Below are 17,240 nucleotides of genomic sequence, written 5' to 3'. Positions count from 1 at the left end.
CCCCACATGCCCCATCCACACGTGGCATTGCTGGATGGGCAAGGAGGGGTTGCTCCTTACCATGCCAACCTGTCTGCAGCAGTGGCACTCCAGTGATGGTCCATGCACATGGGGGTGACGGGGCCTGGGCTCCTCATCCTCCTCTTCCAACCACAGCTTCCCACTCTGTACCTCCACGCTGCCCACAGGGCTGGGGAGGGTCACAGACAAATAGGTCCCCAAAGGCTGCATGCATCCCCAGTCTGTAACCCAGTGGACATGGCAACTATGGCTGGGTTAGCCAGCATGTGCCATAGCCTAGCTGTGCCAGCCTACTCGCCCTCGAGGGCAGGGGTCTGGGGCAGCCTCCCATTGCAGCCACGGAGCTCTGCTCAGGGTGAGTGGCGATGACTCAGCCAAAGATCAGCATCCCCCTCATCCATTTTGGGGGCACCGAGGCTGCCCGTGCAGGGCAACCTGCCTGCAGCACCAGGCCCAGCCTTGCTCCTGTCCCAGGGGTCTCGAGTGCTTCAGCCACCGGGACACAGGGAGTCTGGTGATGGAGGCTGCCGGTGAGGAAGATCAGGATTGGGCCTGCAGGATATTTAGGAGGGGAAGAGGGGAGCGATGCCAGCCTCGAAGCAGCAGCTCGCTCCCCTCCCCCACCCGCTAAAAATAGCCGGCTCCCTCGGGCCGCGGACCCACACCCTGCCCGGACCCCCGGCGCTGCCTCGGGGGGCTGGCAGTGTGACCCGGCGGCCTCAGCACGGCCGCTGCCACCTCGCCCCTTCTACCCTCCTGGGGAAGGCACACACCATTCCCCGATCCCCAGCCCCACGACGCGCAGTTCTTCTCCAGCCCACGGAAGAAAGGCGTCTCCGACCCACATATGGGTTGGAAACCTATTTATAGCCGGCGGGTACCGAGGATGAATGAAAGGGAGCGATCCCACCCGGAGAGGGGGGGCGACATCCAGCCCCCGGCCTCGGGCTCCTGCGGGCCCCGGGCCCGAGCGGCTCCACGGACACGGGATGGGAGCGGAGCGGGGGAGCCACAACTGTTGTGGCCGCATGGGGGGCGTGCCGGGCCCGAGGCTGCGGTGGCGGCCGTCGGGACGTTCCTGACGTTCCGGGGATTCGTGCACGGGCGGCCCCAGGCGAGCGGACACCGCCGGGCCGGAGGATGGGGGAACATCCCGGGGAGCCCCCGGCACCGACCCCGCGCGGAGCCCGACCGAGCCCCCCGGGGCTGCAGAGTCCCCCGGCCGCCGACCCCGCTCACCGGGCTGCGCCGCTTCAGCGTCACGTTCTTCCAGAGCAAGAGATGGAGCTGATGCAGGAACCCCATGGCCGGGCCGGCCCCACCGCAGGGCCGCGCCGCGCTCGGCTCCGCCGTCACCCGCTGCCCACCGCCATCCCCGCCCGGCCGCCGCCTCTACCCGCAGCGGGCTGCGAGGGACCGGAGCGGCCTCGGCCCCAAATCCGGCTCCGGCCTCGGCCCCACCGCGTCGCGCCCGGCCCAGCCCTACGCAACACCGGCACCGCCCCAGCCCGCGCCGGCCGCCCCTTAAAGGCACCGCCGGGCCCGTCCGCACCGCGGCGGCACAGCCGGACCGGCCTGGGAGATCCCCGCGGGATGGGTGGGCTCGGCTCCTCCCGGCAACCGGGGCCTCCGTGCGGCCGGCCCGGAGGGGGATTGCTGCACCAGGGGCCGGGAAACCCTCGGTCCTCCCGAGCCGCCCCGGCTCCCTGCAGCCAGACACAGGTCACCCCCGCGCCTCTGCTCCCCGTGTTCCCCCAGGACAGGACGGACTGGCCCGTGCCTGCAGGCTCTGCGTCCAGGGTGCCCCTCCCACGGGCACGTGCTGGGGCATCCAAAAGTGTTTTTGGAGGGACCAACCTGCTGCCACAGCTGTCCACTGTCAGCTCTAACGCCAGGGCTGGAAAGGATGCCCTCAGCAGCAATAAACGCTGAGCCAGGCTAGCTCTCCTCCTTCCTCCCATCCACCCTTACTTCTCCCTATCCTTCCATCCATCCTTTCTTCCTTCCATTCATCCATGCTTCCTCCCATCCATGCTTCTTCCCATCCATCTGACCTCCCATCCATCCGTCCTCCCGTCCATCCTTACTTCTATCCCTTCTTCCTTCCTTCTTTTCCTCCCTCTTTTCCATCTTCTCTCCCTTCCATCCATCCTTGCTTCCATCCATCCCTCCCTCCATCCTTCTTTCTCTCTCTCTTCCCATCACTCTGGTTCTCTCCATTTCCCACCTGTCCCTCCCTCTTCCTGCTCTCCACAGCCTCCTCTCCCTCTCCTGTCTCCTTCCCTCCAAGTCTCTGTGACCATCTCTTTTCCAGCCAAGTTCAGCTGGGAGCGATGAATCCCCCTCTGGCTGCCGCAGACCCAGTGGTGCTGCAAAGGGTGCCCTGTGCTCAGGGAAGGCCCTTCAGCAGCTGCACAGCTCTAACAAAAGCTCTCCTTGTCCTACACAAAGTGCCATTATTCCCCAAATTCTGGGTGAAACACTGTGCTGAGGCGCAAGAGGATAAGGGATGCAGCAGTGGAGCGGCATCGTGCGCCCAGCTCTGTGCCCTGGGGAGGGTGGCTAGTTTGGGAGGGTTGCTGGGTGTGCAGGCAGGGGTATGGGCAGAGCTGCCCAGAATAAAGAGGAGCTGGGCTTTTGGTGGGTCCCTGGGAAAGGAGAGAAGCTGTAACCCTTGGCTCCCTGCAAGGGATTGCATGTGGGTTGTTCCCAGCCCACACGAGAAGCATCTCAAAACCCCTGTCCTGCAGCAGAGTGGTTCCCCAGCTTAGAAGGGTGCAGGGTGGCCTCCACAGGTGGATCAAAGCCCTGACCTGGATCTCCTGCTCCCTCCCTCCTGCTGCCCCTGTGTGAGTTTTGGGGAGCTTCTCTTCTCTGCTTGGCATGACTACCAAACCCCCTGCAGGGCCAGCAAGGCACAGGCACAGCCCTGGGAACAGCATCCTCCATGGACCCAGGGCCTGAAGCCTTGGGGACATGGAACCCTGAGTACCTCTCAGGGGACTCCTTTTCGGGGTGGCCAAGCTCCTCTCGCTGTGTGGGGTCATCTGCAAGTGGCAGTATCCCCTCCCCCACAATTCTCTGCTCTGTGCTAGTGCTGTCTTATGTTCCCCAGTGGTCCCATAGCCTGGTTCCTGGCCCTGATCTCTGCCCAGCCCACCCAGGCAGTATTGGTCCTGCTCCCAGCCTGGCTCAGAGACTCATGCTTTGGGTGAGGGTGTCTGGACCCACTGGCTGCAGGTCCTCCTGGGGCATTGTCTCTGCTGCCAAGGTGTCCTGAGGCAGCACCTGTAGGTGACAGCTCCCTCCTGCTCCAAAAGACATCCTGAATCCCCCATGGAAATTCTATCGCCAGTGCTGTCTGTGGAGGGGAATGGCCCTAGCCAGTGTGGCCCTGGGCCCTCAACATATGGGACAGCAGCAGGATGATGCTGAATATTCCAGCCAGGCAGAGACTGCTGCCCACAGCTGACAGGGCTGGGCCAGGCCAGGCTGGGAACGGTACCCACAGATTGTGGTATCTGGACTCTCAATCATGCAGTGGAAGAAATGCAGAAAGAGAGTGAGAAAAGATGACAGGAAGCTGGGGACATGGTTGCAGAGGAAGAAACACCCTGCCTTGGGGCTACAGTTGGCCTCCGAGGGCTCCCAGGGTGACACTGAAACCACAGAGTCCTGCTACACCCTGGCACGGTGACATGGCACCATGCCAAACAGGGATCCCAGGACCTGGCAGCCAGCAGGTCTAGTGGTGTAGACCCCACGGACATTAGAGCAGCCCAAGAAACCCCAGGGCAGTCTTGTTTAGGGTCTTGTTCCCAGCTCTGTGTGTGCCAGGGCATAGGGCATACCCCTGCCAGCTTCAAGAACAGTACTGCACACCTTGATAGTCCCCTCCTCTGAGGGGACTGAGCCTCTGCCTCAGTTTTACCATCTCATTTTGCCTGCCAGGGCTTTCATGGAGACTTGGGTCCTGGACAGCAATGCCAGCAAACAACACAACTGAGCCAGACTGGGAGCAGGGCAGGATCGGGGCCAGGACCCAGGAGACAGCTTGTGCATGCACCACCGAGGCTCACACGTGCCCACTTCCCCTTTTGGCAGGAAACATCCCAGGCAGGGCAGTGCCCGGGGCTCAGCAGCACTGTGGGGGTGCTGGGGCTGCATTCATTGACAGTTTCAGGATGAGTCAGTGGGAGTTGGAGTCAGGCTGGCATCCTGTTTGCAGCCAGGCTGCAGGTGGCAGATGGGTGGCACCTTGTCGAGGCTGAGGGTGCCTACCCACACACAAATCTATGGGGCACATGCTCAGCCATGTAGCATCCACTCAGCCACAGGACACACACAGTCATGGGGTGCTCATTCAGCCCCAGGGCACCCAGCTTGTTCTGGGATATGCACGCACCATGGGGTGCCCGCTCAGCCAGAGGGAACCCACCCAGTCACAGGGTACCCACCCTGCACACGAGGTACCCACCTGGCCGTAGGGCACCCACCCAGCTGTGGGCGTGTACCAACCCCCGGGGTGGCTCAGGGGAAGTGCTGGGAGCGGGTTGTGCCAGCTGCCACATGGGGCAGGAAGGACCCGCCATGGGGTTGGGACAAGGCAAAAACCACAGAAAAGAGGAAGCCTTTGAGTGCCCCAGCCCAGTGCAGCAGCACCCAGGCAGACGCACCTGGCATCGTGCACACCTCCATCCCGGTAAGTCTGAGTTCAGCATCACTGACCACCGAGGGGAGAGGGGCTGAGAAATGGGGCAGCTCCTGGCACTGCTGGAGTAGGAGGTTCCCTTTCAGATCATCCCCAAAATGGGGGCAGCATCCCCACCGCTGGGGAGAGAGACCCACAGCACTGACGTGCAGTGCAGGGAACCAGCAAAGCTTTCCCAGCCCTCTCTGCTTCCCATGCCAGGTTTGTCTGGAGCCTAAACTTAGCTTGGTATATTTTAGCAGGACAGATGGAGCAGGCCAAGGCAAGGAAGGGATTTTTTTGCAGCCAAGCTGCAGTGCTGGGGTGGGTGGGAAAGTAGGGCACTGCTTTGCAGGAGACTCCAATACTGGAGGAATGGGCCCAGCCCCAGCTGGAACTGGGGTGCAGGCAGATGGGCACCGTAGCAGGGTGAGTATCCCACAGCTGGAGGGCCCATGTCCCTGCGGGCTGAGCCCCATCAGTGGCAGCCCCAAGTGCTGCATTTCCCTCCCTGCCTTCCCTGCCCTCCCTGCCCACACTGCCCTTTCTGCCCTTTTTGTTCTCACTGCCCTCCCTGCCCTCCATGCCTGCACAGCAGAGCACTGGCCATCTGTGACATTCTGAATATAAAAAATGAGTGTTTGGGGCACTGAGGCTACAACCTCCCAGCCTGCTGGGGGTCCTCATGTCCTTGGGGGCTGGTGATAGCACCCTGACCTGGGGAGGGCACCTCGAGCTTGGGGATTGCCTTGTCATTTTTGCAGGAGAATACTGGGGCACTTCTTGGGCAGGACACTCCAGTCTGGCCCTGAATGGAGTTTCAGACTTCAGTCAGTCCCAGGGACACTCTGTTTTGCAGCTGGGGCCTCGCTATGGGGTTATTTAGCTGGGACTGGGATCTTCCTCCTCGTCCTTTGGTGCACAGCTGCAGCAAGGCTGGCTGCATATCAGGTTTGACCTATTCTGGACAAAGTAAGAAGTGGGACCATGGCTACATGCCAGGTGGGGAAACTGAGGCACAGAGCAAGCACGAAGGACCTCTTGTGATGGGCAGTTGGGCTGGACAGGTGGGGCAGGGGGCACAGGTGGCTGCTTCCCATCAGCTCTGCACCTTCTGGCAGTATCTGTGCTCCCCCAGAGATGGAGACACCAGGGACCATGGGAGGGAGAGCAAAGACCACCCCAGGGTGATACCAGGTGCGTGGGGAACCCTGTGGTATAGGGGAGCAGACAGTCCAGGGGTGATGTTGAAGCCCGGGTTTCATGGAGAAGCCCCTTCTCTGACTCCTCAGACCCCAGCACCTACCCATCACCTCTTGCCCCTGGCAAGCTGAGACGATGGCCATTGGTGGTCTCTCCTCTTTCCCAGGTGTCAGCTCTGTCACCTCAGGAGGTGACAACCATCCTACCAGCATGCCCCGGGCATCACCACTGCCATGGTCACCGTGGGGCCGGCCTGGTGTGAAGACCTTGGTCATTGCCGGGGTGTTTGTAACCACCCTCTGGAACTTGAGGTGCTTCCTCAACCCCTCCAATGGCTCTAGAGAAGACTCCAAACACATAGAGCCACTGGTGTTGCTGGTGTGGGAATGGCCTTCGAAACAGGTCCCCAATGTCAGTGGAGACGTGTGCCATGAGCTGTACGGCATCACAGGCTGCTGGCTCACCACAGAGCGGCAGCTCCTGCACCGGGCCAATGTCGTGGTGTTCCCCCATGCCAGGCTTCAGCCTGGCCAGAACAGGCTGCCCAAGGAGAGGCCTCCAGGGCAGAACTGGGTGTGGGTCTCCCTGGAGTCCCCCTCCAACAGTAGAGCTCTAGGAGGATGGAACCAGACCTTCAACTGGGTGATGACCTATAGGCAGGACTCAGACATCTTTATCCCCTATGGCAAGCTTGTGCCCAACCGGTCAGCCACTATGAACATCCCTGCAAAGACCAACTTGGTATCCTGGGTTATCAGCAACTACCACAGGACTCAGAAAAGAGCTGAAGTCTACAAAAACCTCTCCAGGTACCTCCATGTGAATGTATATGGGAAAGCAAACAACAGACCCCTCTGCAAGGACTGCCTCTTGCCAACAACATCCAAGTCCAGGTTCTACCTAGCCTTTGAGAACTCCATCCACCGGGACTACATCACGGAGAAGCTCTGGAGGAACTCGCTGCTGGCTGGCACTGTGCCTGTGGTGCTGGGGCCACCCCGGGCCAACTATGAGCAGTTCATTCCCGCAGATTCCTTCATCCATGTTGATGACTTCAACTCCCTGGAGGAGCTGGCCACCTTCCTGAAGACCATGAACTCCAGCCGCTACCGTCGGTTCTTTGCCTGGCAGAGGAGGTTCAGTGTGAAGCTTTACACTGACTGGAGGGAGAGGATCTGCACCATCTGCACCGTTTACCCCCACCTGCCCCGCGGCCGCCTCTATCCTGACCTGCAGAGCTGGTTCAACTCCTAGTGCGTGCCAGGACCATTGGGATGTATCCAGGCAGAGGATACAGGGGTGGGAGGCGTGGGAGGCACACACCTGCATACCAGGATGAGGGGCAGGGAGGGAAGGGATCACTCTCGTCCCAACCCAGCTGTTGCCACACTGGGACCTTGAGCAACACCCCATAACTTCATTTTGCTGATCCAACAACAACCACCTTGCCAGGGTGCTGACAGGACCAGAGGGTGCTTTGGAAATATATGGTACATTGCTGCCGAGGCTGTGCCTGTGGTGCAAGGTGTGGGCAGGGCAGGGGGCTGGTGGGTGGCTGGGGACTCCCCAACCTTCCCCCGTGATCCTCAGTGTCCCCCCAACACCATTTCCTGGGTGCCAAAGCCCTGGTGGCAGAGGCCCCGTAGTGACATTTGTGGCTGGGGTGGAGGAGCCACGTTCAGGCAGTCCAGGGGGGCCCAGCACCCCATGGCCAGCAGGGAGCACATCCTCTGCTCCCCCATTTCCCGTCAGCACCCATCTCCCCCACCCCACTTGAATTGTGGCTGTCACTGTGCCAGTGAGGAGCCACAGGACAGCAGATGCTCTCAGGGCAATCTCAGAGTCAGCCAGGCAGAGGGATGCTGTGGTTTGTCACTCCCTCCCTGCTGCAGCAGGAAGGAAGCAAGCTGGTGGCCTCCAGAGCAAAGCCAGTCCCGTGGGCACCCTGTACACACACACATTGCACTGTGGGGACCCTGCACCATGGCCATCATGCACGCTTCCTGCACAGACAGCACCCCACATTATTGGCATCCTGTACCACGTACACTGCACCATCGACACCCTGCATCATGGGCACCCATCTGGGATCAGTAGTGATGTCAGGTTTGAGTGACAGGACCAGGGAATGAGAAGCACTGCTCCACCCATACCTTGCTCTATGCCCCTCTGCTCAGTATCATCAACCCCAGTGATACAAACAATTTTTGTCACAAGTTTCCCCCTGTTTTCCTCCCTGCAACTCTATAAAGTCACCCAGCTTGACCCCTCCCACCCTGAGCCACCAAGTGCCCAGCAGGACTCAGGTCCCCCTTGGCAGAGGGGACAACCCTGCCCTGGTGCCAGCCCTGCTGGGGTGGCAGTTGAACGGGCACACCTTGCTCTTCTGACTTCTGTGGCTTCCGATTTCCGCTTCATTTTCTGGGTCAACCAGAAGTGGAGCAGGAGGAGCTGTGGGTGCCCACAGACAGGTGCTGGGTGCCCGGGTAGTGGGATATGGGGGTCAGGGCCCCTGCCTGTCTGGAAGTAGAAAATCAGATGGTGGAAATGTGGAGAAACAAACCTCAGGGAGATGATATCCTTCTCAGCTTTCTGCTGGCAACCCCACCAGCCTTCCATACCCTTAAACTGCACGACTGTGACAGGGGCAGTTTCTGGTGGATGCCGTGTATGGCTGTGCCCCCACCCTGCGGGCAGGCAGGGAAATATCCCTCGGTAACAAGCAGGGACGTGGAGGGAGCCAAGGGGGTCCTGCGGCACCCAGCCCAGCAGAGTCCCATAGTGTTCTGTTAAGCAGCTGCTTCAAATGCCCCCACTCCAGGTAGACCTGTAGACCAAATCTGCAGGTACCAGCTGCTGAGCTGAAAACAGGGCTTTCCAGAAGCTTCCCTACAGGCTTGGTTGGGGATTTCATTCTGCTCAGGGGAAGGTCCCTCAAGGGAAAGGGCTGGGGGCAAATCAGCTGCTGAGACCTTGGGGGGGGGAATGCAAAGTCATCCCCCAGACACTCCCAGTTCCCACTGGCTCAGCTTCCAGTGCCCACTGGACCTGCCTGGCTGGGTCGGCATCACCCCAGCATGAGGCTGCCTCAGCTGGATCACGCACACAGGAGCATCCATCCTTTGCCCATCAGTGTCACACCAGCATCCCTGTGGGTAAGGACAAACCCAGCTTCCCAGACCTTACTCTCTGCCTAGAACTCTATATCCTCCCTTAGTCCTTCCCTGTCCATGGCAGCTGCTGAAGCAGCCTGCAAAAGAGATCCCACTGCTTTCCCCCTTCCCAGAAGCAGCTACAGCAAACCAGCAGTTCAAACTGGGTGGAAGATGATCCCCCCCTTCACTTTTGAACCCCTCTGCTTTTGAGGGGGGAACAGCCCTGACAAGTTGGTGCCCCCTCCAGAACCAAGCTGCCACCAATCCTGGTTTGGGGGCCAAGATGCAGGCAGCTAAAACCCAGGTATTGCCAGTGTAAGAGGGCCATGTCCATTCTCTTTGGATGCCTTGGTCCATTGTCACTGTGCCCCCACATGCAGCCAAACATGCAGTGCTGAGCTGCAGGAGCAGGGATGCAAGTGAGGCAAGGAAAGGGTTAACTCATTCTTGCCCTAGAGAACTCAGAGATTTATTTCACTGCCAGGGGGAATGTGATTAAGAACAAAAAATATAAAAATCATCATTAACTACAGCAGGCTGGAAGGCTTGGGGTGCTAGCAGCATGGACAGGGCGGTCCCCTGGGCTGGGATTTCCCAGGAAAAGGTGGTTTCTGGGCAGCCAAGCCAGGCTGGGGCAGAGGACAGTGGCTGGAGAGTGAGGAGGGCCCAGGGGACTGAGGGTCTTCAGTCCCGTTTGCCCAGTTTGTGCTGGGCACAAGCACTGGGAAGGCCCCCCCTGACCCAAACAGGCCTCACCAGCTGACCCCCAGAGGGGTGAAGCTCTCCTGTGCCACAGCTCAAGGGGCAGTGGGGGCTCAACTCCACCCCTTGCCCCAGACCTCAGCTCACTCTGGCTGACCAGGAGGGTGGGCAGAGCCACCAGGGCCCCTCGGCCCTGGGCATGGTGTTTCAGCCCTTGCTCTACATGACAGGGAGGAGGCACCTGGGAAACTAGATCACTACAAAAATGTTTGCTTTTTAGAAACTACAACAAAAACCATCTTAAAAAATAATAAAACCACCCCCCTCCCCCCTCCCCCCAAATCTAAAAAATACTTTTTATTGGGTCTTCCAAGAGAGCGGTTGGGCTGGGGCTGGGCTGGGCGCACGTGGCTTCAGGGGGTGCAGTGGGGCAGGAGCAGCTGCCCACAGGAGAGGTCAGAGGGAGGCCAATGCTGCTGTGACCAGTAAGCTCTCATAACTGGGAAGGGCTGGAAGCAACTGCAGAGAGTGAGCATCACCCCTGCGACAGGCTCCCAGCCCCTTGCACCCCAAAAAACCCCACACAGCAGCCCAACAAGAGGAAGCAGGGCTTTGCCTGTGCCAGCCCAGGGCAAAGTGGGGGCTGCCAGACCACCTGCAGTGATCCCACAGCCCCCCCGTTCAGTGGCCGCTGTTGCTCATGGAGAGCCCTGGCTGCAGCGCTTGTGGGAACATCTCAGCTTTGTGGAAGGTCGGCATGTAGATGGGAGGGGAGGGTGCCAGGCTGTAGCCCTGGGACGTCACTGGGATGGGCAGGGTGGGGGGCACCAGGGGCTGGTTCATGTCGTACATCATCCCATCTGCCTCGTTGCCGTAGGGCAGCAGCAGCCGTTTGCCTTTCTGACGCCGGTTGCAGAACCAGACCCGGACCACCTGCAGGGAAGGAGACAGAGATGGGTGAGGGGGTGACCCCAGGCACTCTGTGGGTGACAAGGAGACCCTTCTACTGGTGGCACCCCCACAGCACTCCATATTGCCAGTGCAGCCCCCTCCCTGCCAAAACTCCTTCCTGGTCTGAGCCCTGACAGACTCCAGCCAGGACCACTTTTCCACTGCTTCCAGAGCTGAGAGAGGTAGCAAATGTTAAACAGGAAAGAAGATAATGAATTGAAAGAAAGGTTTCTCTCCAAAGGCCAGTAGCATTATCAGATGAAGTCAATATGCATTTGTGACTGGAACTTGTGTATTGTTTGTAGGTTGTGTTTTGTTGGTCTTCTGGTGCATTACCACTTCCAATGAAGAAAAAAAGTTTTCACCTTCCATGTGTGTTCTTGGGGACAAAATTCAGCTTCTTCAGAGACGAATTAGTATCAAGGGATTACTTTTATATATTATGTGCATATACACAAACACAGATGGGTGTTGTGTTGGGTCTGGGAATTATTTTTGGTACTTTTAAGTTTTAAATACTCCATCTGTGAACGAAAGTCTCCTTTGGAGCCAAGTGTGGGGTTTTTTTCATACTGATCAGCTGTACCTCACAACTGCTCACTTCTGCTCTGAGACAAAGTATCAAACTGGCCTGATGCAGATGCTCAGGAGTTGCTGCCATTTGGGCACCCACCCTTCTCACTCTCCCAACCTACATCTTTATCCAGGTTGAGGTCCTCAGCAATCTGGGAGATCTCCTGGGGGTTGGGCTTCACGCACTTGCGGAAGAAGCTCTCCAGTGTCCCCTTCACGTTGGTCTCAATGCTGGTCCTGCGTTTTCTCTTCCGGGCTTGGGCCAGTACTTGCTCCGCATTGCACATCTGGGAACAAGAGAGGGAACATGTTGGTCACCGGAGAGAAGAGTCTCCACCAGGTTCTGGGCACATGTGTGGCTGGCTGCAGAGCTCTGGGGACAGACTATGAGTCTCTGTGACTCTCCAATGAGCATCAGTCCACTGTGACTGGGGCCATTCCCAGTAACCCAGCCCTGCCAGCAGCTAGTGTGGCGAGGCTGGACACATCTTCCTACGCCCCTGCCAGATTCCCCGGGGAGCAGTAAGCTGCCCATTTAGCCTGAGGTTCCAGGAGGACCTGGCTGTTCCAAGATGGGAGCTGCCATAATCACTAGGTATCTGTAGGGAAATTGGGCTCCCCTCAGCTTGGCAGAAAGCAATACCCAGTGATATGCCCCCAAGCTGGATTGAAGCCATCCAGTGAGATGCTGCTGTGGCACAAAACACCTATTCCCCGCTTCTCTCCCCAAAAGCATGTTGGAAATGGAGAAGAATCTGTGGCTTGAGGGCTTGCAGGCATAGGGTACCCCAACTCCCAGCCTCCCTAGCCCGCACCTCTTGCATGTTGTCCGTGTTCTCCGCCTCGTTGAGCCAGCGCTGCAACAGCGGTTTCAGCTTGCACATGTTCTTGAAGCTGAGCTGGAGCGCTTCGAAGCGGCAGATGGTCGTCTGGCTGAACATCTTCCCTGCGTGAGGAGGGAGGGCAGGGCATTATGCACCGTGCAGCTGCCCCCATCTGCAATCCCCCAGGAGCTGCCACCCCCAAGCCTCCCCTGTCCCTGGAAGGCCAGGGAAGGGATTCTTTCTGCTGCTTTAGCAGGGATTTAAAGCTCTGAAAAAGCAACTGTGGTTATTTTATTAAACCAGTTCCCTGCTACCGAACCTTTCAAGCTCACCGCAGGGCTGGGCCCCCTGCTCCCCCCCTCAACTCCCGCCCCGGGGTTGGTGCTTGTCGGCTCTTTTGCGGGTCGTTAAGGAGCAGAAATCTCCATTGGCCCAGGTAATATCATCCCCCTCCCCGGCTTCTCCCTTCCCCCAAGCTATGGGGGGAGAAGAGAGCCCTCCCCCGACCCTCTTCTGCTCCTCACCGTAGAGTGTGCCCAAGGCCAGCCCCACGTCAGCCTGGGTGAAGCCCAGCATGATGCGTTTGTGCTTGAGGTCCTTGGCGAACTGCTCCAGCTCTCCAGAGGTTGGTGCATCCTGGCAGGGGCAGAGAGAGACAGAGAGGACAGCTCGCGGCCACGGGCTGCCAAAAGACGAGGTCCCCGTGGAACGGGGACATAAGAGAAGGAGGCTCAGCTGAGCCCTCGGCAGCACCAACATGCAATGCGACAGTGCTCATGCGATGCGGTCCTTGGGCGATGGGATGGACGACAGAGCGGATTTTCCCAACCCCTGGACGAGGGACTCTCTTCCAGGGGTTGGGAAACAAGCAAAAACTCTTGAGGTACCACGAAGCACCTTTCACCATGCCCCACATAGGCCCCCCCACCATGTCCCAGACTGCGAACACGGTCCAGATCAACCCACGCTGGCGCGGCGGCCAAGAGTGGCACAATGATCACCCAGACCTCCTGGTCTGCCTCATCACGCTTTGAGAATGTCCCCTTTATCCCCGGCTCGCGCTCTCCTGGCCTGACCAGAGGCAGCACCGACGGCCACATTCGACTGATGGCCCCAGATCCGCCCCACTCCCACTCATCCCACCACACGACACCAAGACTTAGCTCTCCCGCGGCGTGGGCCACTTCTCCATGGCTCTGGGGCTGGGACAGGCCCTCGCCAGCCGCTCTCCAGCCTGCGCCCGGGACAGGGAAAAGGCTCCCGTGAAGCGAGGGATCAAAGCGCCCGAGAGACGCGTGGGATTCAAGCTCCTCTTTGCCACCAGCAAGCTATTTTCTTTTGGCAAGCGGTTACCCAGGCGCTTCCCACCTCCCTGCTGCGCAGTCTTCAGCCACTGCGGTGGCATTTTGAAGTCTTTAACCCAATTTCCAGTTATTCAGCAGAGTTGCGGGTTTTCAAGGCTTTCGTCCTGTCACCGAGCCGCGGCTTATAATTCTGGGCATAGATCGACAGCAGGAAGCCAGGAATATACCTCCCAGGGGGCATTCTTCTCAGTCCCGCAGCCGGGAAATACCACTCGTGTCAACCCTCTACCAGCGCGGCCGGCTACGGCCCGGGGACCCGCACCTGTCGTGCGTGGGAGCTCCCGCAGCCACGGCCCGGCGGTGGCTGTGCAAACACACCCAACCCCCGCACGGACCAGCCCTGACATCGGCCGCGCTGGTGCTCCCGGAGAGGGCTCGTGTTATGGCAAGATGTAAAAATATTAAAAACTAACCCAAACCACAGGTCCAACCGTGCCGGTAACCACTGCTGCCGTCCGCCCCTCGCCCTCATCTTAGGGCTCTCTGCCCCAGGAGCCCACGGAGCTCCGGGAGCAGCGGCCGGGAACGCAGCTGAGGAGACAGTGGCGGCTTGCCAGGAGCTCACAGGGGACCGTGCAGCGCTGCCCCTAGAATCCCTCCGGAGCCCACCTTCGACATCGCTACCCGGGACAGCCCCGCCGCATCGCTTACCAGGGGCGACAGAACAAAGCGAAAACTGCTCCATTAAGTCCCCTAATCCCCCGGTTTTACCCCAAAGCAGCTTCCCCGAGGCGCTCCCCTCGCTTAGAGGGTGACCGAGCCGGGATGAGCCCCAGTGCCGTATCAGGGCTTCTCCCCGGAGGCATCCGACGGCGGGGCTGGGGTCTCGGCGAGACGGGGCTATGGTCCCCGTCCCGGCAGCGGCACCGTGTGGGGAGGAAAGCCGAGACACGCCATGTGCGGGCGGCGCAAGGCCGCCCATCCCCACCCCGTCGGGTCTCACCTCCTCGCCGCTGTCGCTCGAGTGTCCGCCCTCACTGGCGGCGCCGCTGGAGCTGCCGCTGCTGCCCAGTCCCGAGGGGCCGCCGGCGCCCGGCTGCAGCGCGGCGGGGCACAGCTGAGCCCCGGGGAAGGCAGGGGCGGCCGGGCCGGGGAAGGGCGGCCCGGGCAGGGCGGCGGGGCCGGGGGCGCGGGGCTGGCCCAGGGCGGGGGCGGCCAGGCCGGGCCGCAGCAGGCGGCCGTGCGGGGCTCGGGCTCGGGCTGGCTGCAGGACCGACTCGGGCGCGCCTCGGCCTTAGCAGGAGGCGCGGGGGCGGGCGGGGGCAGCCAGGCGCGGGCCGGTGGCAGGTCGCGGGCAGGCTCGGGCTCGGCGGCAGCGGAGAAGGGGAAGAAGAGCGGCTGTGCGGGCGCCCCGTCGAAGCTGGCACGGGGGAAGGGTGGGCCGCCGTCGGTCAGGAGGCCGAAGGGGGCGGCCGGCAGCCCCCCGTCCGGGCTGAACATGCTGCCCGCCGCCCTAGGGCTCCATGCGGGGGCTGCCGGCCTCTGCCTCCCTGCTGCGGCGCCGCCGGAGCCTCTGAGAGCGGCGGGGCCGGGCCGGGCCGGATGGAAATGGGCCCCGGCCCCATTGGGCCCCGCATCAGTGGGTCGGGCGTGAACTTGATCCCCCGGGGGGGCGGGGGGCACGGAGGGGAAGGTGCGGTGGGAGGGGGCTGCGCCGGCCCACACCCTGGCCGCGGGGAGGTGGACGGGACGGCCCCGACGGGACAGGGAGAGGGGGAGGATACCGGCCTTCCCTCGCACCCTGCACTGCTTGAGGGGGGGACCCACGACAGTGTTAGGGCAGCATTAGCCCCAGAGTCTCCCCACCTGGGAAACCCCTCAGCGCTATGGGGCCTGGACAGGGAAAGGGTAGCTTTGGGGAGCTGCAGCGTCATGAACCGTGGCCAGGGGCTGGTGTGAGGGCAGCCCACTCTCCCGCAGCAGCTCCTTGTCCCCAGGACAGAGGACAGGCCCCGGGATGCCAGTGCCATCGTGCAGCAGCAGGGATGGTCTAGATCTTGGCCATCACCTCTTGCCCCTCTTGATGCCTGGTCTTATCAACTGAACCTTGTGGCTCCATGGCGAGCATGGACAGAGCTGGGCCTCCCTAGACTTTTCACACTCTCACTATCCCTCTCGTCTTCCTCTTTCTGCAGAGGAAAGTTGTGGTGTGGAGGAGCGTCTCTGAGCCTGAGACCCCAAAGATCAGGGTGTGCTGCCAAGGAGGAAATTGCAGCCCAAGCTGTTGGCTCCACGATGAAGCATACTTCATATTTTCTCTAAAGGACTTTCCCCTCGCACCGCCCTTCACAATGGCACTTTTGGGGTCAGCTCTAGGCTTTTCCCCCTTCTGTCCCGGCTCAGCACCGGGAGCTTCCCTGATCCCAACACTGCCATCACATCAGCCTCTGGATATACCTGATGCCAACTCCTGCATACAGCAGGCACCGGTGGTGCAGGCACTCCTTAAACCCAGCTGGAGCAGGGTGAGGGGTGACCCCACTGCTGACCCCCCCGGACCCCAGACGGAGCAGGGTGAGGAGCAACTCCGCTGCTGACACTGGTCCCGACACTGCTCCCTGTTTATTAACCTGGATTACCGGTAGCTGCTGCTGTCTCGCAGTGGAGATATGCCGAGGAGATAGGCTGGAGCAGCCTCTCCCGCGGCGATGGGGATGAGGCTGTGGGGGAACTAGCGGCAGGCACTTGAGTGCTGATTATGGAGCACTCCCTTTGGCTCCCGAGACAGCTGGCACCCAGGGACTGGCACCCCAGGCCTCAGGGGGTGGGATTTAGGGACTGGCACCAAGGGACTGTACCCAGGGACTGACATGCAGGGACTGGCATTCAAGGACTGGTATTCATGGTGCCAGCAGGAGCTCGTGGCACTGCTGCATGTTGGGGGAAGTGGAACAGCTAACCCCCCTAATGATACTTCTATAAGGAAAAAAAATGGTCAAATGGATGAACTGGAATTAATGTCTCTTCCTGACTCCTGGCAGGACATCTGCCTTACTGCCCAACCTGGTTGTGTCAGGTTGCTCCAGGAGGGAGGGCAGCCTCAAGAAAATGGTGGAGGATGCTAAAAATCCTGACAGTGGGATCGTGTACCCTTTACTGAGCCCTGTGGCTGCGGGACCGGGGGGGAGGGCTCACATCCAGAGCTGGTGAGGCACCTTCCTGAGCAGGGACTGAATTCGGTTGTGTCCAGGGGTGACCTGGACCCTGCGCTGTGATGCCCAGGGAATGCTGGATCCAGTGCTGTGCAGGCAGGCCTGCCTGCTGCTGCCCACGGCCTGCCCACTGCCTACCCCACTGCCAGCGGGCAGAGGAAATCTCTCTGCGGGACCCCGATGGCAGCCATCAGCCCTGCTCCTCCCGGGCTCCTGCTGCGGCCCAGGGTTTCAGAAGCTCCTTGACCGGGCAGTAACTCCCCTTCCCTTTGATTTATTGTTCCCGGGATGGACCCCCTCCTCCTGCCAACCTGCTCTTTCTCTCCATCCCCCCAGGAAGCCTCCCAACCCTGCCCCCCCCCCCACCCCTCGGCCCTCAAACGCATTCCTACTCCTTTCATATACAGACCGAGGGGAAGGGAGACGTTGACTTTGAACCGGTCCCTTTGTAGGAACGAGGCCCATTGTGGCGGTGATGGTTTTAGCTGGGGGGATGTGGAGGGAGTCAGTGGGGTTTCTTGGTGTGTGTCCCCCCCCTACATTTCAATGGGGTGATTTTGGGGGAGCTGTGTGAGCTGCCTGGTTATTGTGTGGGGTCACTGAGC

At 60.4% G+C, this 17,240-nt stretch overlaps 3 protein-coding genes across 5 annotated transcripts in view; 1 reads left to right on the top strand and 2 right to left on the bottom strand.

Moving 5' to 3' along the window:
• Nucleotides 1–1,476, bottom strand: part of ABCA2 (ATP binding cassette subfamily A member 2) — a 34,528-nt gene extending 33,052 nt beyond the window's left edge. For all 3 annotated transcript variants that reach the window (XM_050334290.1, XM_050334292.1, XM_050334291.1), the window contains exon 1: nucleotides 1,261–1,476. In XM_050334290.1, coding sequence (XP_050190247.1) covers nucleotides 1,261–1,326 — 66 coding nt within the window. In that variant the 5' untranslated portion in view covers nucleotides 1,327–1,476. The remainder of the gene's footprint in view (nucleotides 1–1,260) is intronic.
• A 3,122-nt stretch (nucleotides 1,477–4,598) lies between these two features.
• FUT7 (fucosyltransferase 7) lies at nucleotides 4,599–7,168 on the top strand. Its single transcript, XM_050334313.1, has 2 exons — nucleotides 4,599–4,723; nucleotides 6,081–7,168. The coding sequence occupies exons 1-2, from the start codon at nucleotides 4,612–4,614 to the stop codon at nucleotides 7,166–7,168; spliced, it is 1,200 nt and encodes a 399-aa protein (XP_050190270.1). The 5' UTR covers nucleotides 4,599–4,611.
• A 2,970-nt stretch (nucleotides 7,169–10,138) lies between these two features.
• Nucleotides 10,139–14,923, bottom strand: LOC126649927 (POU domain, class 5, transcription factor 3-like). Its single transcript, XM_050334308.1, is given in 6 exon segments — nucleotides 10,139–10,704; nucleotides 11,418–11,582; nucleotides 12,111–12,241; nucleotides 12,644–12,755; nucleotides 14,427–14,602; nucleotides 14,605–14,923. Coding segments are annotated over 6 exon segments (1,155 nt in total). The 3' UTR covers nucleotides 10,139–10,452.
• Nucleotides 14,924–17,240: the final 2,317 nt, after the last annotated feature.

This window comes from Myiozetetes cayanensis, unplaced genomic scaffold, assembly GCF_022539395.1.
Source record: "Myiozetetes cayanensis isolate MyiCay16 unplaced genomic scaffold, myiCay2020 scf52, whole genome shotgun sequence".
Classification (NCBI taxonomy): Eukaryota; Metazoa; Chordata; class Aves; order Passeriformes; family Tyrannidae; genus Myiozetetes; species Myiozetetes cayanensis.
This window is presented reverse-complemented; position numbering and strand designations above follow the sequence as displayed.

Coding starts and splice junctions, on each gene's coding strand:
- FUT7 (XM_050334313.1), top strand. CDS start 4,612: ATGGGGTTGGGACAAGGCAAAAACCACAGAAAAGAGGAAGCCTTTGAG. Junction 4,724..6,080: donor TCGTGCACACCTCCATCCCG/GTAAGTCTGAGT, acceptor CCTCTTTCCCAG/GTGTCAGCTCTGTCACCTCA.